The sequence below is a fragment of the Bos indicus genome, chromosome 10, assembly GCF_029378745.1.
Source record: "Bos indicus isolate NIAB-ARS_2022 breed Sahiwal x Tharparkar chromosome 10, NIAB-ARS_B.indTharparkar_mat_pri_1.0, whole genome shotgun sequence".
NCBI classification, from domain to species: Eukaryota; Metazoa; Chordata; class Mammalia; order Artiodactyla; family Bovidae; genus Bos; species Bos indicus.
This window is the reverse complement of record NC_091769.1, coordinates 64,839,630-64,862,348: the sequence shown is the minus strand read 5'-3', so window position 1 is coordinate 64,862,348 and position 22,719 is coordinate 64,839,630. Positions and strand designations below refer to the sequence as shown.

The 22,719-nt window shown below is 40.7% G+C and overlaps 1 protein-coding gene across 6 annotated transcripts; it reads left to right on the top strand.

Moving 5' to 3' along the window:
* The first annotated feature begins 863 nt into the window (after window positions 1-863).
* Window positions 864-21,275, top strand: AFG2B (AFG2 AAA ATPase homolog B). Of its 6 annotated transcripts, XM_019968903.2 has the most exons (8): window positions 868-2,057; window positions 6,328-6,513; window positions 11,167-11,325; window positions 15,877-16,086; window positions 16,985-17,209; window positions 18,485-18,619; window positions 19,350-19,475; window positions 20,998-21,275. In XM_019968903.2, exons 1-8 carry the CDS (start codon window positions 963-965, stop codon window positions 21,163-21,165), a joined length of 2,304 nt encoding a protein of 767 aa, XP_019824462.2. In that variant the 5' UTR covers window positions 868-962; the 3' UTR covers window positions 21,166-21,275. The 6 variants fall into 6 exon arrangements, 3 of the variants coding, with proteins under 3 accessions (XP_070653707.1, XP_070653706.1, XP_019824462.2); XR_011568911.1 differs by lacking the exon at window positions 20,998-21,275 and having other exon boundaries at window positions 864-2,057; window positions 16,985-17,177; XR_011568910.1 differs by lacking the exon at window positions 20,998-21,275 and having other exon boundaries at window positions 864-2,057; window positions 18,612-18,715.
* The last annotated feature ends 1,444 nt before the right edge of the window (window positions 21,276-22,719 follow it).

Below are 22,719 nucleotides of genomic sequence, written 5' to 3'. Positions count from 1 at the left end.
TGAGATGGCTGGATGGCATCACTGACTCGATGCACGTAAGTCTGGGTGAACTCTGGGAGTTGGTGATGGACAGGGAGGCCTGGCGTGCTGCGATTCATGGGGTCGCAAAGAGTCGGACACGACTGAGTGATTGATCTGATCTGATCTTTCCTTTCCTCCTTTTCTTTTTGCTTCTCTTCTTTTCACAGGTATTTGTATGGTCTCCTCAGACAAAGCAAGAGTAAAGACAGAGACGTTGAGAACAGCTGTGTGGATACCAAGAGGGAAGGGTTGTGGCAGGAATTGGGAGATTGGGATTGACATATATACACTATTCATGTTATGTATAAAATAGATAACTAATGAGACCGTACTGTATCGGGAACTCTACTAAATGCTCTGTGGTGACCTAAGTGGGAAGGAAATCCAAAAAAGAGGATATATGATTCACTTTGCTGTACAGTAGAAACATTATAAAGCAACTGTACTCCAATAAAAATTTTAGAAATTACAAAGCTTTCTTGAGAAGTCTGAATTTACAGTCTTTGTTCTTCAAAGAGAATAGAAAGCACTAGGATTAAGAGAAAGAAGAAAACAGGGTTTAATTGGTGATTTCCCCATCTAAGGATCTCCTCTCAGTATAATTTCCTGGTTCCTTTTAGGTTGTTCCAACCTAGGAGCTGGAAACAGACAGCAGAGGTCAGTAAGTGACTATGGACTCTAGAAGTTCGTCATAGTGTCTGCAAAGCTATAAAAAGGGCCACAAGATTTTACCAAACCCAACACCGTGGCAAACTATCTTGACGGTCTCATCATTGTCTAACAGTCTAACTTCCTATTGGTCCTTTCCACCTATTAGGAGACTCACATCAGCGGCTTCCCTGGCGCATGCGCATCACCTGCTTCCGGCCACGGTGTGCAGGTCTTTCCGGCCCGGTGGAATTCCTACCCGATTTTCCTGGGTTTTGCGTCTTTCGTGAGAAATGGCTCCGGACTCGGGTTCCTTTCCGGAAGGACCTCCCTTAAAGCTGCTACCCGTAGATACTAGGGATCGGGGCACCCAGCGCTGTCGTCTGGGCCCTACCGCCCTCCGCGCCTTAGGCGCCCACCTGGGCTCGGCGGTGAAGATCTCGCTGCCTGACGGTGGCTCCTGCCTGTGCACCGCCTGGCCGCGGCGGGATGGAGCGGACGGCTTTGTGCAGCTGGACCCGCAGTGCACGAGCCCGGGGTCGGCAGTGGGGGCGCCGGGGTCTGGGGGGATTATTAACCTGAACCGACTCCGCTTAGTGCCCTGCCCGCCCCTTCGGAGCCTCGCGGTGTGGCCGGAGTTGAGGGAGCAAGCGGGCGCGTCCGGTGCCCCGAGTCCAGCCGCGGTGCTGGAGGCGGTGCAGGAGCTGCTGAGGAACCGTCCAGTCTCTCAGGGCTACGTGGTGGCCGCTCCTCCAGGCGCTCCGGGTCCAGTGGCCGCCCTGCACATCGTTAGCGGGGCGCCCAGCCCGAATCCTGCTGGGTTGGTCACCCCTCGCACCCACATCAGTCTGAGCGAGGTGCCTCCGTCGGAGGAGGAGCCGCAGCCCGAGGTGCCCCTGGGGGGCCTTTCGGAGGCGGCCGACTCGCTGCGGGAGCTCCTCCGCCTGCCGCTCCGCTACCCCCGCGCCTTGGCCTCGCTGGGGCTAGAAGTGCCACGCGGGGTGCTCTTGGCCGGCCCCCCGGGGGTGGGCAAGACCCAGCTAGTGCGGGCAGTGGCCCGGGAGACGGGCGCGGAGCTGCTGGCGGTGAGCGCCCCAGCGCTGCAGGGCGCCCGGCCCGGGGAGACGGAGGAAAATGTGCGGCGGATCTTCAAGCGCGCCCGGGAGCTGGCCAGCCGCCGTCCCACCCTCCTCTTCCTGGACGAGGTGGACGCCCTGTGTCCCCGGCGGGGCGGCCCACACCAAGCCCCCGAGAGCCGCGTGGTGGCCCAGGTGTTGACGCTGCTGGACGGCATCGGTGAGGACCGCGAGGTGGTGGTTGTGGGATCCACCAACCGGCCGGATGCTCTAGACCCAGCGCTGCGCAGACCTGGGAGGTTCGACCGAGAGGTAAATAAAGGCTAAGCCAGTTAGCTCATTGCCCCTGAACCCGGCCTCATCTGGCCCTGGTTGGCTGCCCCGAGGCGTTTCCCACTTAGCTTTGGAAGTCAAGGAGACTGAAATGGGGCTTTTATTTAGAGAACCCGTTCTCTGCTTTACAAATGATTTGCGAGCCAGGACCCTTTCCCTCCCAGAGTCAAATTGCTCTGAGAAGCCAGGGGGCCGTTTGGGATTGTTGTGCAGGCCCTGAGAATGAATACTGTTATCAGTAGCGTTAGTTTTTAAGGACTACTACAAGCTATTAAACTCTTAGGATTTGGAATGAGAATCTAAAGTAGAAGGATAGCCTCAAGAAACAAATGTGTTGAAATAAGAAAGAAGGCAGGGAAGAACTAAAGCAAAGCAGACGTTAACTCTTCTCTCTAGATTTATGCATTCCTTGTCTGAATGCCAGCATCCTGTACCACAGTTGCTCTCTTAGTTGCCAGGAAGATTGAATATTCAAAATATTCAAATATTCAAGTATTATTTTATAAACTTCAGGCCTAAATTGATTCTTGATTTCTGTTAGTTTGAATGGTGGTTGTGATGTTTGAACTTTGTGGTAGGATTATAAAGAGACAGCTGATAATTGCAGACTTTAGCATAATCTGTTTAGAACTTGAGTGGATTTCTTCTTCACACCATCTAATACCTGTCTGCTGAATAAGCTCCATAAGGGCAGGGACATAGACTTTCTGGTTTACTGGACCTAGAATGTGATAACCCACTCCAGTGTTCTTGCCTGGAGAATCCCAGGGACAGGAGAGCCTGGTAGGCTGCTGTCTATGGGGTCCCACAGAGTCGGACACGACTGAAGCGACTTAGCAGCAGCAGTAGCAGCAGAATGTGATAAGGTTCTCAAAAATAACAAAATAAAAACTTCCTGAAGTTGTTGCTGTTGTTCAGTCACTTAAGTCATGTCTGACTCTTTGTGACTGCATGGACTACAGCACACCAGGCTACCCTGTCCTTCACTATCTTCTGGAATTTGCTTAAACTCATGTCAGTGATCGGAGAAGGCAATGGCACTCTACTCCAGTACTCTTGCCTGGAAAATCCCATGGACGGAGGAGCCTGGTAGGCTGCAGTCCACGAGGTAGCTAAGAGTAGGACACGACTGAGCGACTTCACTTTGACTTTTCACTTTCATGCATTGGAGAAGGTAATGGCAACCCACTCCGATGTTCTCGCCTGGAGAATCCCAGGGACAGGGGAGCCTGGTGGGCTGCCGTCTATGGGGTCGCCCAGAGTTGGATACAACTGAAGCGACTTAGCAGCAGCAGCAGCATGTCAGTGATGCTAAGTAATCATCTCATCCTCTCTTACTCCCTTCTCTTTTTGCCTCCAGTCTTTCCCAGCAGCAGGTTCTTTTCTAATGAGTCAGCTCTTTTTATCAGGTGGCCAAATTATTGGGGCTTCAGCGTCAGCATCAGTCCTTCCAGTGAATATTCAGGGTTGATTTCATTTAGAATTGACTGGTTTGATCTCCTTGAAGTCCAGGGGACTGACTCTCAAGGGTCTTCTTCAGCATCACAGTTCGGAAGCATCATTTCTTAGGCACTCAGCCTTCTTTATATGGTCCAACTCTCACTTCTGTACATGACTACTGGAAAACCATCAGTTCAGTTCAGTTCAGTCGCTCAGCCGTGTCTGACTCTTTGTGACTCCATGAATTGCAGCACAGCAGGCCTCCCTGTCCATCCCCAACTCCAGGGGTTCACTCAAACTCACGTCCATCGAGTCAGTGATGCTATCCAGCCATCTCATCCTCTGTTGTCCCCTTCTCCTCCTGCCCCCAGTCCCTCCCAGCATCAGAGTCTTTTCCAATGAGTCAACTCTTCGCATGAGGTGGCCGAAGTGTTGGAGTTTCAGCTTTAGCGTCATTCCTTCCAAAGAACACCCAGGGCTGATCTCCTTCAGAATGGACTGGTTGGATCTCCTTGCAGTTCAAGGGACTCTCAAGAGTCTTCTGCAACACCACAGTTCAAAAGCATCAATTCTTCGGCGCTCAGCCTTCTTCACAGTCCAACTCTCACATCCATACGTGACTACTGGAAAAACCATAGCCTTGACTAGATGGACCTTTGTTGGCAAAGTAATATCTCTGCTTTTGAATATGTTATCTAGGTTGGTCATAACTTTCCTTCCAAGGAGTAAGCGTCTTTCAATTTCATGGCTGCAGTCACCATCTGCAGTGATTTTGGAGCCCAAAAAAGTAAAGTCTGACACTGTTTCCATTGTTTCCCCATCTATTCCCCATGAAGTGATGGGACCAGATGCCATGATCTTCATTTTCTGAATGTTGAGCTTTAAGCCAACTTTTTCACTCTCCTCTTTCACTTTCATCAAGAGGCTTTTTAGTTCCTCTTCACTTTCTGCCATAAAGGTGGTGCCATCTGCATATCTGAGGTTATTGATATTTCTCCCGGCAATCTGGATTCCAGCCTGTGCTTCTTCCAGCCCAGCGTTTCTCATGATGTACTCTGCATATAAGTTAAATAAGCAGGGGGACAATATACAGCCTTGACGTACTCCTTTTCCTATCTGGAACCAGTCTGTTGTTCCATGTCCAGTTCTAACTGTTGCTTCCTGACCTGCATATAGGTTTCTCAAGAGGCAGGTCAGGTGGTCTGGTATTCCCATCTCTTTCAGAATTTTCCACAGTTTATTGTGATCCACACAGTCAAAGGTTTTGGCATAGTCAATAAAGCAGAAATAGATGTTTTTCTGAAACTCTCTTGTTTTTTCCATGATCCAGCGGATGTTGGCAATTTGATCTCTGGTTCCTCTGCCTTTTCTAAAACCAGCTTGAACATCTGGAAGTTCACGGTTCACATATTGCTGAAGCCTGGCTTGGAGAATTTTGAGCATTACTTTACTAGCATGTGAGATGAGTGCAATTGTGCGGTAGTTTGAGCATTCTTTGGCATTGCCTTTCTTTGGGATTGGAATGAAAACTGACCTTTTCCAGTCCTGTGGCCACTGCTGAGTTTTCCAAATTTGCTGGCATATTGAGTGCAGCACTTTCATAGCATCATCTTTCAGGATTTGAAATAGCTCAACTGGAATGCCATCACCTCCACTAGCTTTGTTTGTAGTGATGCTTTCTAAGGCCCACTTGACTTCACATTCCAGGATGTCTGGCTCTAGGTCAGTGATCACACCATCGTGATTATCTGGGTCATGAAGATCTTTTTTGTACAGTTTTTCTGTGTATTCTTGCCACCTCTTCTTAATATCTTCTGCGTCTGTTAGGTCCATGCCATTTCTGTCCTTTATCAAGCCCATCTTTGCATGAAATGTTCCCTTGGTATCTCTAATTTTCTTGAAGAGATCTCTAGTCTTTTCATTCTGTTGTTTTCCTCTATTTCTTTGCATTGATCACTGAGGAAGGCTTTCTTATCTCTCCTTGATATTCTTTGGAACTCTGCATTCAGATGCTTATATCTTTGCTTTTCTCCTTTGCTTTTTGCTTCTCTTCTTTTCACAGCTATTTGTAAGGCGTCCCCAGACAGCCATTTTGCTTTTTTGCATTTCTTTTCCATGGGGATGGTCTTGATCCCTGTCTCCTGTACAGTGTCACAAACCTCAGTCCATAGTTCTTCAGGCACTATGTCTAGTGCCTGTCAGATCTAGTCCCTTGAATCTATTTCTCACTTCCACTGTATAAGCATAAGGGATTTGATTTAGGTCATGCCTGAATGGTCTAGTGGTTTTCCCTACTTTCTTCAATTTAAGTCTGAATTTGGCAATAAGGAGTTCATGATCTGAGCCACAGTCAGCTCCCAGTCTTGTTTTTGCTGACTGTATATAGCTTTGACTATATGGACCTTTGTTGGCAAAGTGATATCTCTGCTTTCTCATTTGCCATTTAGATTTTTGTCATAGCTTTCTTTCCAAGGAGCAAGCGTCCTTTAATTTTGTGGCTGCATTCACTGTCCACAGTGATTTTGGAGCCCAAGAAAATAAAATCTGTCACCGTTTCCACTTTTTCCCCTTCTTTCTGCCATGAAGTGATGGGGCCGGATGCCATAATCTTAGTTTTTTGAATGTTGAGTTTCAAGCCAGCTTTTTCACTCTTGAAAATAAGGATTTTCTCATATTCAGAATCTAAGATACATACTTAAGAGTACCTAGTAATAGTTCCATATTTGTTCGCTAAATTATTATACATATTTGTGAGGATAAAAAAATATTTTTAAGCTGTAAATGTTTTCTTTTCTTGCTTTGCACATAGGTTGTCATTGGAACTCCCACTCTTAGACAAAGAAAGGCAATTCTACAAGTGATTACTTCAAAGATGCCTATCTCTGGTCAAGTTGATTTGAACCTCCTTGCAGAAATGACAGTTGGCTATGTTGGCGCAGACCTGACTGCACTCTGTAGGGAGGCTGCCATGCAGGCTCTGCTTCATAGTGAGAAGGTAAGAAATATTGGTTTATGACTTACGTTAACCCTTTTATTAATGTAACAAGTTAATTTGGGGACTTAAAAAAGTGGTAAGTACCTTTTCTTGAAACTTTTGACACCTTGGACATCTGTTTCTTATATGTATTTTTACATCTGAATTCCATATATAAATAGTGTATGACTGAAAGTGGGGACAGAGAGCTGACTTCTCTAGGTCGGCCGAGGGCATGTTCCCGTTCTCCCATACTAACTCTTTAGTGTTAAAGCCCAGTGCAATAAGGAAAAAGACACTGTGACCCCAGAAGAATCAAACATGTGTCTTTAAAATTTTCGTTTTATTTTGAATCTACTTCAGACTTAGAGAAAAGTTGCAAAAATAGGACAAAGAATTTTTGCATTTTCTTCGCCCAGATTCTTCAAATGTAACATTTTACCCCCTTTGCTTTATCATACTCTCTTCATGTGTATGAATGTTTATGTATATATACTTATACTCTCAAATGCAGCCAAAATGCCCACATAGCTTTGAAAAGTTGAGTGTTTATTTCCTAAAATCAGACTAACCAATAGTACAAACAATAATCAAGATGAAGAAATTAATACCAACTTTTACTTAATCTGTATAGACCTTATCCAAACCTTACCATTTGTCCCATTAATTTCCTTTGTAGCAAAAATTTTAAAAGAAAAAAAAATATTTTTTGATCCAGGATTACACATTGCATTTATTAGTTGTCATGGTTTCTTAATCTTTAATCTAGAAACTTCTTCAGTCTTTCTTTTATGACTTTAATTATTTTTAAGAGTACAGTTCAGTTGTTCTGTAGGATATTCCTCAGTGTAGGTTTGACTGATATTTTCTCATGATTTGATTCAGGTTTTGCATTTTTGGCAGAAATATTCCAGAAATGATACTGTGTTCTTCTCATTGTGTCTGTTAGGTAGAAATGATATATCTTTGTCCTGTTACTGATTTGATATCTTAGATAAGGTGGTTATCTCTGAGATTCCCTATTGTTAAGATACTGTTTTTCCCTTTGTTATCAATACGCATCTTGTAGGGAAAAGAACCTTTTCTTACTCTGGAGAAGATTAAGTGCCTGGAATTTTACTTAAATTCATCTTTGACATTTAAATCCTTAATTCATGAGTGCCTTTTGAAAAAATAGTTGGGATATTAACTTAAATATAGTAGTTTTCAACACTATAGATTGGAAAAGCTGTTCACTTTGTATGTAATAAGTCATCCTGAGTCCCTAAACTCCTCCAGAAAAAAATTAATTTCATTGTGCTAGGGGTTCTGTTGTAACACTTAAAATTGTCCTTTGATCTTACTCCTAATTTTGAGGTTTTTTTGTTTTTTTTTAAACCATAAAAGGATGATTTATCCTAGATTTTGAAAACATTTTTACCTAATTAATTTATATCCTTCCTCATCTTCTTTTCCTTTATTTTTACTCTTACACTGAAGGTAGGGAAGGAATTACATGAACTTTAAGTCCTCATCTTTGGGGTTTAGAACCAGAAGTGCTTAAAGATTTAATGACAAGGCCCATGTGTGAAGATGTGAGAATATATGCCTCTTGAAGGGAGGACAAGAGTACAGGATGTGGAAACAGAGGTTTACATTTAGAATTCCCTCTGCTTTGAAGTTCCAGGTTTGACCTAAAGCACCTTGGCTTAGGTGGTCCAGCCAGCTGCAGTTGTCCTAGGGTGGAGCCCACTGCTACTTCAGGAGGGCCTGCCCAGCCATAGTTAGCACAGGTGATGGCTGAGTTCATAAACAACCAGGGGAAGTGGAAAAAAGAAAGGCAAAAAGGAAGAATGGACGGAGGCATCTGGGCAGGTACTGGTTCCATCTATTTCTTTCTCCATCTCCAGGCAGCTGAGGAGCTGTTGCTGCCTCTATTACAGGGTAGATGAGGACACATTAGAGTTTGTTCAGCTTTTTGTCAAGTATGTCTATTAAAGCATTGGAAGTACAGTTTAACACATAAACATATACACATGGAAGGGAAAGGATTTTATCTGCCTGAAAGGGTTATGAAAATCAAGTGAGTAATATATACACACTAATGATCTGGAAGTGTAAATGGGATTTTCAAATGTTAGTTGGTGTTCACCTAAAGTGTGTTAGTATTCATTTACCCAATATCTGATACTGTTAGCTAGTAAAAAAAAAAAAGATGCTATTTAAAAAAATTATTTAATAACATTATTTGTGAGAAATTAAACAAGATAAAAATTGTCTGAAAGCTCATCTCCCAGAGATTATAATTATTAGCATTTTTAGGAACACTGTTAAGAATAGCTCTGTATATACATATTCACTTATTTAATCTTACATAAATGGGATAAAATAGTTTGTTATTGAAAATGGAAATTTTGGGACAACTAAATATTCAGAATTTGATGTAAGGTTAAATACTTAAATATAATACAGATATTACAAATAGAAATATGAATTTTTAATAGCCAAAAAGAAGATAATTTACTGATTTGAGCATTTTAGAATGGCAAAACAATACTATTTTTAAAAAAGATGACAAGTTCAAAAGCAAAACAAACAATACTATAAACAAAGGCAAGGACACGAGACAGACTGGGAAAAATACTGCCAGCCCCTGACAAAACACCAATTTCCTTGGTATAGAAAGAAGTCTTACAAAGCAATAAGACCAATCTAAGAGAAAATGTGTAGTAAAATATGAACTGATGAACTGGTAGTTGACGGTGAAAGGATTACAAATGACTAATAAACATGAAAAATCCTCAACTTTCTTTAAAGATTAGTCTTTTTTGATTCTTTCTCTTTTAAAAACTTATTTTGAAATAATTAAAACTTCAGGGAAAAAATTTAAAAAATTAAACAAAACTTCAAGGAGAGTTGAAGGTAGAGAACTCCTGCTAATTCCTTTATCCAAACTGACAAGTTTTTAACATTTTGCCATATTAGCTTTATCCTCCTTTGTTTTCTCTCATCTGTTTGTCTCTCTGTATATATGCAGTTGATTTTTGAGCAACATGGGTTTGAACTGCTCTAGTTCACTTATACGTAGATATTTTTTGATAGTAAATCCTGCAAGTAGTGCACGGTCCAGGACTGGCTGAACCCACGGATGTGGGGAACAACAGATTTGTTGGGCTTCCTGTACTTAAATGCAGATTAACCTCCATGATGTTCAAGGGTCAACTGTATACATATACGCATTCTTTTTTTTTTTCTGAATCATTTGAAAATGGGTTGCATGCATCTTAACCTGTTGTCTCTTAATATTTTAGTGTCCATTTCCTATGAACGAGTATGTATAATCTCATTATATTCAGGAAATTTAACAGTGATCAAAATGTTGTCAGATCTACAGTCCCTATTCTGATTTTGCTGGCTGTTTCGTTTTGTAGCACCCTTTTCCTTCAGTGTAGAATTTAGTCCAGGATAATATATTATGTCTAGTTTTTGGTTTTCTTTAATTTTGAACGTTTCCATAGCACTTTCTTGGTGTGTGTGCGACATTTTGACATTGACATTTTTAAAGATTTAAAGTCAGTGATGTTATAGAGCATCTCTCAGTTTGGGTGTATCTGTTTCCTCCTAGTTACGTTCAGGTTATGCAAGCCCAATAGGAACACTGCATTAAATGTTAGTGTGTCCTCCTTAGGATGTCATTTGTGGAGACATAGTGTGACCACCTACTCCTCACTGGGGGTGCCTCTCGTGGGTGACTGGTGCGATCAACTAGTCAAGCGTTGGTCCAGTTTATCTGCTTTGGAGTTGTTATTTTTCCCCTGGCAACTAATAAGAAATCTGTGAGGAGACCCTCTAAGACAATGCAGCCATCCTGTTCCCCGTCAGACTTTCTCTCCCCTAGATTGGCATCCACTGATGATTCTTGCCTCAAATAGCCATTACTGTAATGGTTGCAAAATTTATTTTCTAATTCCATTATTCCTTTTACCTCACTCTCGATTGAAGAAACTTAACGCAATAGTAAACACCATGTCCTCTGTCACAATGGCAGACATTTAAGGTCTGGTCATGTCCAGTGTTAGAGAGGTGTGGGGAAAACAGCTTCATATTATTGATACAGCTTGGAGCACATTTTAATAGTAGCTATGAAAATTGTAAGTGTGCATACTCTTAAGCACAGTAATTCTATTTTGAGGAAAGTCTTAAATAAAATACTTGAACATGTGTACAAAGACATTCAGTTGCAGCTTTGTGTTTAGTACCAAAAGACTGGAAAACCTCTGTTCAACAGAAGGGTGTCATTAAAATACTCATGCAATATTATGCAGTTGTCAGAAAGAATGAGGTATTATTGTATTCGTGGACATGAAAAGATTCCTGAGAGATGAAAAAGTACAAATTAATGTGTACGGTATGGTCCCATTTGTGTCTCTCTTTGAAAGGATATACATATGTCATAAACATACTGGAAGAATATACAGGAGACTGTTGACTTTCTCTGGGGATGAAGATTGGTGGGAGTTGGGGAGACATTTAGTTTTTTCATACCATGTATTATAAATTTCTTTATAGTGACAAAAAAATAGATGTATAAATTCAAATGAGGATCACAATAAAAAAGTAATCATGTTTGTGTGCCACAAAAAAGGCCCACCTGATTTTTGGTTTGATTTTGCTTTTTGGGGTGGATTACTTCAGAACCAGGACAATCCGACGATTGATGAAACAGACTTCCTTGAAGCTTTTAAAAAGATCCAACCCTCATCATTTCGAAGTGTCATTGGAGTGACAGACATCAAACCTGTTGGCTGGGAGCAAATTGGTGGCCTTGAAGATGTAAAACTGAAATTAAAGCAGGTGAGATAGAGACTCTGCTTAAGCCAGTAGAGTAGGACGGTCTAAGTGTAATGCATTTGTGCTGTAAACAAGTGGCACTGAAACATGGCTGCCTTCACTGATGTGAACCTAACATCCGGGTCTAATGATCGCTTTTCCGTCCTTGTTTAACTGGACTCTGCAGACATCAAATGCCATTTTTCATACTTTCTTTCTTCACCTTTTTGTTTAGTTTTTGCTCTAAAGAGTTTCTAATTTAGATGAAGGATCAGTAAACTCTTTCTGTGGAGGACCAGAGAGTAAATAATTTAGGTTTTATGATCTCTGTTGCAGTCATTCGACTCTGCTATCACAGCACAAAAGCAGTCATATGTAATGAGTATTTGTGTTCTGATGAGATTTTATTTATAGACACTGAAGTCATAATTTTCACACCACAGAATAGTCTTTTTTTTTTTTTTTTTTTAACATTTAAACATGTAAAACTGATTCTTAGATCATAGACTGTATAAGTAAAAATCCTTCATTCATAGGCCTGAATTTACCCCGAGACTGGTAAAAACACAAATTTATAATTAACCGTCACTTTGGCCTGAGTAGTTACTTGATACTGATTCTCACAGTGGCTGTGGAGGGTCACAGCTCACCGGATTTTCTTACCTGCGCTGCAGTTCCGGAAATTAATTTTTCCAATTCCCTTTTGGGTGATCCTGCCATAAGAAAGTAGGTTTCTCAAATCGAGCACACACAAGACTAATTTCTAAGTATCCATTATAATTTATTTATCTTAACTAGGAGCTGTATCTACAGTGAACCCTGGAATCCTTGTATCCATGGATAGGCACATTTTGTTGTTGTTGCTAAGTCACTAAGTCATGTCTGACTCTTTGTGACCCCACAGATTGAAGCACACCAGGCTCCTGTGTCCTCCACCATCCCCTAGAGTTTGCTCAAATTCATGTCCATTGAGTCGATGTTCCTCTCTAACCACCTCATCCTCTGTCACCCCCTTCTCCTCCTGCCCGCCCTCTTTCCCAGCATCAGGGTCTTCTAGTGAGTCGGTTGTTTGCATCAGGTGGCCAAAGTCTTGGAGCTTTGGCTTCAGCAACAGTCCTTCCAGTGAATATTCAGGGTTGATTTCCTTTAGGAGTGACTGGTTTGATCTTCTTCCAGTCCAAGGGACTCTGAAGAGTCTTCTCCAGCACCACAATTTGAAAGCACCCTTTTTTTGACACTCAGCTTTCTTTATGGTCCAACTCTCAAATCTGTACACAACTGTTGGGAAAAACCACAGCTTTGACTATACAGACATTTGTCGGCTGAGAGGTATCTCTGCTTTTTAATAGATATCTAGGTTTGTCTTAGCTTTCCTTTCCAGGAGCAAGCGTCTTTTAAGTCATGGCCACAGTCATTGTCCACAGTGATTTTGGAAGCCCAAGAAAATAAAATCTGCCACTGTTTCCACTTTTTCCCTTCCTATTTGCCATGAAGTGATGGGGCCAGATGCCATGATCTTAGTTTTTTGAATGTTGAGTTCTAAACCAGCTTTTTCACTCTCCTCTTTCACCCTCATCAAGAGGCTCTTTAGTTCCTCTTCACTTTCTGCCTTTAGAGTGGTATCATCTGCATATCTGAGATTGTTGATATTTCTCCCAGTAATCTTTATACATATTTATATGTGTGTATGTATTATATGTGTGTGTGTGTGTATATATATATATGTATGTATGTATGTATTTGCCTGTGTTGGATCTTAGTTGCATCATACAGGACCTTCCATCTTCATTGTGGCATGTGGAATCTAGTTCCCTGACCATGGATTGAACCTAGGGCCCCTGCCTTGGGAGTGTGGAGTCTTAACCACTGAACGTCAGGGGTATCCCTCTCCCAGTGGTCTCGATTCCATCTTGGGTTTCATCCAGCCCGGCATTTCACATGATGTACTCTGCATAGAAGTTAAATAAGCACAGTGACAATATATAGTCTTGTATACCTTTCCCAATTTTGAACCAGTCAGTTTTTCCATGTCCAGTTATAACTGTTGCTTCTTGACCTGCATACAGATTTCTTAGGAGGCAGGTTAGGTGGTCTGATATTCCCATCTCTTTCAGAATTTTCCACAGTTTGTTGTGATCCACACAATCAACGGCTTTAGCATAGTCAATGAAGCAGAAGTAAATGTTCTTCTGGAATTCCTTTAGTTTCTCCATGATCCAACAACTGTTAGCAATTTGATCTCTGATTTCTTCTGCCTCTTTGAAATCAAGTTTGTACATCTAGTTTTCAGTTCACTTCAGCCAGCTGAAGTCTAGGATTTTGAGCATAACCTTGTAAGTATGTGAAATGATACAATTGTATGATAATTTGAACGTTCTTTGGCATTGCCCTTCTTTGGGATTGGAATGAAAATTGACCTTTTCCAGTCTTGTGGCCACTGCTGAGTCTTCCAAATTTGCTGACATATTGAGTGCAGCATTTTAACAGCATCGTCTTTTAGGGCTTGAAATAGCTCAGCTGGAATTCTGTCACTACCGCTAGCTTTGTTCATAGTAATGCTTCATAAGGCCCACTTGACTTCATACTCCAGGATGTCCAGCTCTAGATGAATGACCACACCATCCTGGTCATCTGGCTCATTAAGACTTTTTTGTACAGTTCTTCTGTGTATTCTTGCCACCTCTTCATCTCTTCTGCTTCTGTTAGGTCCTTAACCATTTCTATCCCTTATTGTGCACATCCTTACATGAAATGTTCCCTTGATATCTCCTATTTTCTTAAAGCACATTTAAATATGCTCTAATTTTTTTATATGCTCTCATTTAATTTTCACAAAATAGCCATACTTTCCTGTGAGACACACTGTCTTCCTTTAGCTCTGAGATGTTAGGCTTTCCTACCTTTTTGAGCACTCCTCTCCCTTACTTTAAATGTTAATTCTCCAAGCTCCCAAGAGTCCTCTTTTTGCATTTTCTAAGTGAGTCCTTCCTCTCTCATCTCCTGAAGTGTGTCCCAGGCTTCAGCTGTCTCCTGAAAGCAGCTAACTCAGAAATCTTTATATCCAGTGCAGCTAGTTCTTTTGACCATCAAAACTACTTAACTCCCTGCCTACTAAATAACTTCCAGGGATCTTGGATTCAGCATGGCATGTCCAGAGTTCAACTTACCAATCTCTACAGCTGGATTCCCTCTCGCAGTGAAGACAGCCAGTTGCCCCATCCCCTAAGTCAGAGACCTGTCTTCTAAATGGATGTCATGTTGCATGTCATGTACCTTCCCCTCTGACTTCCCCCCTGCATACACTACACTTACACTGTATGTTTCAAGTCCATCCCAACCACATGATCTCTGCTGCCTGTGACACATCCCGCCTTATTATTTTTGTAGCCTGAGTCGTTGCACTCATTGACCACTGCTAAGTAGTTTCCTTCCCTCTGGTTTCATTTCCTTCTAGTTCATTCTCCATACTGCTTCCTCATTTTTGACTAAAACTGTGAAGGCCCAGTGTGATCTGATTCCTACTTCCATTTCAGCTCCATCACTCCTTGCCTCCCACGTCCTCCACTCTGTTCTGCTTACCACTGGGAGATGAACTGGATGGTTTGATGTGTCTCTGTATATATTTGTTCCTTGTCCACGGAATGCCCTACTCTGGCCTGGTTGGTAGTTTTTAAGCCTGTCTCCCCAGTTACAATAGGAGTTTCTAGTACGGGGATCTTGTCTGTCTTTTTTTGTAGAGGCAATGTATCAGTAGTTAAGAACTCATGCTCTTGACCTACACTGTCTGGGATTAGTCTTAGTTCTGCTACCTCACTCACAATAAGGTAATAAGACCTGGGCAAGTTACTTCACTTTTTAAGCCTGAGTTTCTGCATCTCTGAAATTATGATGATAACAAAACCATCTACCTCAGAGGTATTGAGGATTTGTTTATAATTCAGCTAACATTTAATGAGTGCCTACTTTGTGAAGGTGTCATTCTAGGTGATGGGGATTTAGAGGTGAACTTTGCCTACATTCCGGCAAGAGCAGAATGACAAACTCAACATGGGAATACAGTAATTTCAGACAGCAAATGAGTCAGTGCTCCAAAAATAAAAAATGGATAGTAGCATAGAGTTCCTAGGAAGAGGAAGGTCTGTTTGAACTACAGTGGTTAGGGAAGACCTCTCCAAGGAAATGACTGTAGAGTGGAGACCTGAGTGATGCAGAATAGCATATAAAGAGCGCAAGGGAGTGTTCAAACAGAGAGACTAGCAAGTAAAGGCCCTGAGATGGGAACAAACTGTGGGGTGTTCGGGTGATGGGTTATGTTAGGCCTTGTAAGCAGTGATAAGTTAGGAATTTGGATTTGAATATTGTAATTCTGACAAGAAGTCATTGAAAGATTTTAAGCAGGAAGTGATGTGACCTCACTTATGTCATAAGCTCACTGGCTGCTCTGTGGAGATTGGACCCTATATCCAGCTCATAGCAGGTAGCTGAAGATTGTTGAATGAATTTATTGAATTTTTTTTTTCCACATTATACTAAAACAACTGTCTCCTTTTGTATTCTCTTTTTGTGTTCTTTTAGAGCATTGAATGGCCTCTGAAATTCCCTCGGGAATTTGTTAGGATGGGCCTGACCCAACCAAAGGGAGTTCTCCTATATGGGCCCCCTGGGTGCGCCAAAACCACGCTGGTGAGGGCCCTGGCCACCAGCTGTCGTTGCTCTTTTGTTTCAGTGAGCGGAGCTGATCTCTTCTCGCCTTTTGTTGGAGATTCAGAGAAAATCTTGTCTCAGGTTGGTTGGTTTATTTTCCCTCATGTAGTTAAGTTTACTTTTGAATTTTTGTTTCATGCCTTAAGGATAAACCTTATTTTTTTAAATGTAACTGGCTATTTTTCCTGTTAAGAATGTTATACCTGTTTGTGTATAGAAAACTTAGAAAATATAGAAAAGTATAAATAGGAAATCCTCCACAGTCTCTCTACTTACTGTTAACATTTCGGTGAATTTTCTTTGTCGTTTTGTTTCCTTAGCCAGGGGAGTGAGTGGATATTATATATGTATATCCACTCATTATAGATAGATAGATAGATATATATATATAGATATATATATATATACACACACCTATCCACTCATTATATTTATGTACTATCCACTCATCTTTTATATATATATATATCCGGGCTTCCTTCATAGCTCAGTCGGTAAAGAATCTACCTGCAATGCAGGAGACCTGGGTTCAGTTCCTGGGTTGGGTAGATCCCCTGGAGAAGGAAATGGCAACCCACTCCAGTATTCTTGCTTGGAGAATCCCATGGACAAAGGAGCCTGGCAGGCTACGGTCCATGGGGTCACAAGAGTCGGACACGACTGAGTGACTAAACCACCAAACCACCATATATATATCCATTCACATATATATACATATACATACATATATATCTTTATTGTGATATAGCTTAGTGTTACCACTTTTAAAATTCAGTAATATTAAATGTTTTTTGAAAATAAGATTTTTAACCCCTGTATAATACTGTTCTTTATTTTATTTGTTCATTCCCCAGTTCTTAGACATTTAGAATCTTTCTTTTTATATTTTAAAAATTATAAATAGTAATGCAGAAAGCATTCATTCATATGAATAAGGCATGATGTATAGCCTTTTAATATTTCCGCTTTTGAACAAAAGGTATTTCGACAAGCAAGAGCAAATACACCAGCAATTGTGTTTTTGGATGAGATTGATTCAATCTTGGGCTCTCGATCAATCAGCAGAACAGAATGTAATGTTCAAGATCGTGTTCTTTCTGTTCTCCTAAATGAATTAGATGGTGTTGGATTGAAGACTATAGAGAGAAGAGGAAGTAAATCAGATCAACATGGTAAATGCAAGCAGCTGGAAAAAAATGAAGAGGTATTTATTAGCCAGGATACACCAAAAACCAGGCCAACAATAAACAGACTGCATCTATACTATCTTTTCCTATGCTGGATTCATCTCATACATTTATATAATTTCAGTTTGACTATTAGGATTTTTACAGAGCTGGTAAAATTGTGATTTAGCTGGGAAGATGAGGCAAATTTTATAATAAAGTATCTTAGATATGTGTGAATGTGAATTTTTTCCTAAGATTAGAAATGTAACTGCATATTGCTAGTGGAGAGGGGAGTTTCTTATTTCTGTATCCTCATAAAGTAGTGTTTTATGTGAAATGAAACAAAACAGACTATTATTTCCAATAATCAGTAATTAAAAACTTCCAGTTTTGTTGAGGTTTCCTTGGTTCTAATGCAGTTAAAGTGACCTTTGGAAATCCTTTTCCTTCCAAAGCTTTTGTTTCTTCTTGGTGTTTCTTATTTCCCATTTCTTAAATTGTTCCATAGAAAGAGAGTCTTATAGCTCCTTAGGAAGATATGCCACTAGAATTTGAAGGGACCCATGAGGTGTTCTAATCAGTTCTCATAAAGCAGGAATTCCTTCTATAGCCTCTGACAGGTGTTTACCCAGTCTGCTAAAATACTTGCAGATACAGGGAACTCATTGCTTTGAGAGATCACATTACTGGAAAACTGATCTGAAAATTAAGTTCAACAATTCTGAATGCTTAGCATGTGTAAGGCCTTGCTGTAGCAGCTCTTAGATATATTTTTTTTAAATCTTCATCCTGGATTTATATACACGCAACTTATATTAGTTGTCATATTTTTGCCTCTGTAAAGAAAAAAACAAAAAAAGAGGTAAAATAAATCTCCCTCCTCAAGAACATGAGAGCCAAGACTTTTCATAGGTATACTATGTGCTAGTCAGATGCTTCTGTCTTTTCAAGTCATGCATTTAAGTTGTAATCACTCGCTGGGGCTCAGATGCATTCAGGTCAGCAGATAGATGTTCTCTGCTGTGGTGTAGAGCTTTTTTCATCAGTTCTCACAGTGAGAGATGCCCCACGGGGGTTGATCACTCCCTTCACCGTGTGCATGTTGTATAGCTCTTTGATTAATAATTTGTTTCTAGGGTACCTTGATATTGAGAAGATGGTCTGGATAGGAAATGTAAGCATTCTAGTCTGAAGAGAACAGTATTCTCCTATTTAAAAACAAACAGACCTGCTGATTTGTAATTAAAAAAAAATACATTTACTAATTAACAACTTATTGATGTTACTTTGTGTTGTATATATTCCCTCAGCTAGAGTTTCAAGAAATTTTCAATAGCAATGTCATCGTTGTTGCAGCAACAAATAGACCTGATGTGTTAGATGATGCCTTGTTACGGCCTGGAAGACTAGATAAGATTATTTATATTCCTCCTCCAGATGAAAAGGTAATCACTGTGCACATTTACTCTGTGTGAGCATTCCTAATAACACATCAGTGTCTGAGCTCTAAGAAGACGGCAGAGTTGAGTTCCTGACTGGATGTAAGTGTACATGGTGTGTGTCCTATATTGGATTCTGTGTTTTTCTTATCTAATGGCTCATCATAAATTATCATTTTCATCTGCTTTTGCTGGATACTCTGGCCCTGTTTTCAGAGAAATATAAGCCTAAAAAATGGTAGTAATTTCAGCTTTGTGGAAGACTCAAAATACTGAGTTTATGGAGTCCCCTCAAAATTATTTTGCAGCTAGAATGGAAGAATCCTAAAGCATTAAAGAGTTTTGGTGATTATCTGGGTGAGCATCCTTATTTTACAGTGGAGAAATCTGAGCTTACAGAGATTATATAATGTATCCACAGCCAAAGGATCAGTAAACCCTTTGTCCTCATCCAGAGCCACTGGCAGTGAGTGGTGAAAGACACAGAAAATGCATTTTTTATTTATCAGATTTTGAAGGGATGAAAACATTTTTTTAATCTATTTTACTTTTTAAAAATATTAAAATTTATCTTGATGTCACATTTACTTTCTTACCTCTTGAGAAAAAGTGATTCTTATTTTTTAATTCTTAAATATATATACTTTCTCTGTAATATAGAAAATTCTATATGTTTTAATATAACATTATGTCAAACATTAAGCTTCTAAACATATTATGTTTTATTTTGTTCCAGGGAAGGCTTTCTATTCTGAAAGTCTGTACAAAAAACACGCCAATGGGGCCTGATGTTTCCTTAGAAAAGGTAGCAGCAGAAACCTGTTTTTTCTCTGGAGCTGATCTTGGAAACCTCTGCAAAGAAGTAAGTTAATGAATTAGTGAAGAAAATGTACACATTTCTGCATTTATTCAGATCTTCATTCACTTGGTTTATTCAGCTCTTCATTCACTTGGCAGTATTTACTGAAAGGGAGGCACCATGGGAGGTGAAACAAGCCGCTCTGGTTCCTTGCCTTCTCTTCAGGGCTTACAGGTTGATGCGGCAGGGGGTGGTGCCGAGAGGTGATACTGAATTTAAAAATGTAGTGAGTCAGGGGAGTTTAGGGTGCTAGGAAGAATACAATTCAGACTTGAAAATAAGAGAAGGCTTTCTGAGAGAAGGTGTGTGTACATTGCAAGTGGAAGGATGATTAGGGAGTTAGCCAGTCTGTGGGAGAGAAGGGGAGTGTTTGAGGCACAGGGAATAAAACGTGCAGATGATCGGAGGTGAGGGGATGACATTACTGAAGGGGTGGCCAGTGGCCGGCTCACACAGGTCCCTGGTAAGGCACTCTAAGGCATTTAAACTTTATCTTGAGGGCAGAAAAAAGGTCAGCCACTGTAGGTTTTTCCTTAGCAAAAACTTGTGAAAATGAGAGGATACTGCCCACTGAATTAACATACAGTGAACACACTTGTATAACTACCACTTGGGTCAAGGAAGAATGTCATCAGCATGCTAGAAGCTTTCCGTGGGCCTTCCTGCTGCTGCTGCTGCTAAGTTGCTTCAGTTGTGTCTGACTCTGTGCGACCCCATAGACGGCAGCCCACCAAGCTTCCCCGTCCCTCTATCACAAAAGAACCACTGTCCTGATTTCTAGCACTGGGGAGATGACTTTTGCTGCTTTGGCACTTTATATTAATGGAACCATATGGTATGCTTTTCTGTCTGCTTCTTTAACTCAAGATTATGTCTGTGAAGTTCTTTCGTGCTTTTGTGTGTAACAGTGAAAGTGTTAATTGTTCAGTCATGTCCAACTCTTTACGATCCCATAGACTGTAGCCCGCCAGGCTCCTCTGTCCATGGAATTCTCTAGGCAAGAATACTGGAGTGGGTTATTCTTTTCTCCAGGGGATTTTCCTGACCCAGGGAGTGAACCCTGGTCTCCTGCACTGCAGGCAGATTTTTTATCGTTTGAGCCACCAGGGAAGCCTGTGTATAACAGTGGTTTGTTCATTTTCTGTTTCTTTATGATCAGTGCTGTGTCCTGTTTAAAAACTCCTACTCTGAGATCAGGAATACAGTCGCTCATCTTTTTTTTTTTTTTTTATTGGAGTATAGTTGATCTCATCTATACTCCAATATAGTTGTTCTGCACTCTGCTCCACCCCCCTGACACCCCCCCGCCCCCGCATTTAAGGCTAGAATGTAATGTAGAAGGAAAGATGGTCCACTGAGAAGACTTAGTCACTTTAACTTTTTAGCTTAATGTTTTTATTGCCACGAATATTGAAATTCTGTGAAGTGAGACTGAGATTTTTATGTTCAGATTTTAAAGTATTACTGTATATCATGAAATAACAGTGAAGCATATTTATTATTTCCTATTGTTTGTCTTTTATAGGCCGCCTTGCTGGCTTTGCAAGAAAATGGACTGGAAGTGACCACAGTGAAACAAGAGCACTTTCTAGAATCACTTAAGACTGTAAAACCGTCCTTAAGTCATAAGGATTTGACTTTATATAAAAACTTATTTCAGAAAAAAGAATTTTCTATCTTAGAAGATATTTAAAAATTATTTTACATACCTGCTCAAGGCTTAATTGAAATGTGAATATGCACTATAATTTGCAACTTACTTTGTGTGTATTATTTCCTATAAATAAAAAAACTTGTGCCTGATAGGCTAAGATTTCATACAGAAAAGTTAAAAGAATAAGGCACTCATATACTTTTAACTCAGATTCACCATTTTTTTTTCTTGGCTGTGCCAGGTCTTAGTTGTGGCGTGTGGAATCTAGTTCCCTGACCAGGAATTGAACCTGGGGAGCTCGGATTCTTAACCACTGGGCCACTGGAAGTTCCTCCAGATTCATCAGTTTTTACCATTTTGCCACACTTGTCTCCTCTCTCTCCCTCTTTCTCCTCCCCTCCACAGTATTTTTTATGAACTATTTAGAAGTAGATTTTACACGTCACACATCTTTATCCTTTTAATACTCCACTGTACATCTCGTATAAATGAGGTTATTTTCTTATATGACTACAATGCAGTTATGTCATTCAAGAAATTTAACATCGATAACATTTTAATCTACTGATTAATGAATGTCATCCGTTGTTCCAGTAGTGATTGTTTTTCCATTAGAAGATGTAGTCTAGGATCACACATTCCACTTAGTTGTCGTGTCTCTTTAGGCTCTCTGCCTCTTAATCTGAAATAGCCCCTCAGCCTTCTGAGCACCCTTGACACTTTCGGAGAGTACAGACTACTGTGTGGAACCGTCAGTGCTGCTGTGTGTCTGTCTGCCGGGCGTCACGGTGGATTCGTGTCGTGCAGCAGTATACCTGCTGTCACGTCCTCAGATCACAGCTGGAGGCACGTGACATCTGCACATTATTGGTGATGTCAGTTTTGATCACTTGTTTCTGATATCGTCCCCATCTCCACAGTACAGCTGTTAGTTTTCCTTTTGTAATTCTGAGTATTTTTTAAGGAGCTAGATTATATGTAAGCTTTTATTTTCCTTTATTAAAAAGGTAATAATGCTAGAAAATACAGATAAACGTGAAGAAGACACTTGGGTATTTAACTTTCTAGTCCCTTATACAGATGTGTAAGGGACTTTTTAAAACCAAAAGGCATGGTACTATGTAGCTCTTGTTTTTTTCTCACCTGACAATATCTGCTAAGTATCTTACTGCGTCTTCACCCACAAGGTGTCATACAGAGAAGAGTGTGAGTGAAGGAGCCAGACATGGCATGGAGAGGGCAGCTGGGAGCGGGGACCTCAGACAAATCATGCAGCGAATTAAGCACCAGATGAACTTCAAAAGAAGTGTATGTACAGTCAGAGCATGGTGCATGAACTATACAAAGTCATAAATGTGAAGCAGTTGTTGGAAAAGTTTCCTATTTCTGACTGGAGCCAGGATTATTACTAAGCAATTAAGGAGCAATTACTTTTGATTATTACTATAATTACAATTGATTATTACTAAGCAATTGAGCACTTAAGAAAAAGGCCTATCTTATTTATAGGTATAAAATGTAATTCATGGAGGAGGAAATGGCAACCCACTCTAGTATTCTTGCCTGGAGAATCCCATGGACAGATGAGCCTGT

Bases quoted from the DNA above. Each gene is read 5' to 3' on its own strand.
- AFG2B (XM_019968903.2), top strand. From the start codon at position 963: ATGGCTCCGGACTCGGGTTCCTTTCCGGAAGGACCTCCCTTAAAGCTG. The intron at 16,087-16,984 runs GTTGGTTGGTTT...TTTGAACAAAAG, and splicing joins CAGAGAAAATCTTGTCTCAG to GTATTTCGACAAGCAAGAGC. The intron at 19,476-20,997 runs GTAAGTTAATGA...TGTCTTTTATAG, and splicing joins TTGGAAACCTCTGCAAAGAA to GCCGCCTTGCTGGCTTTGCA.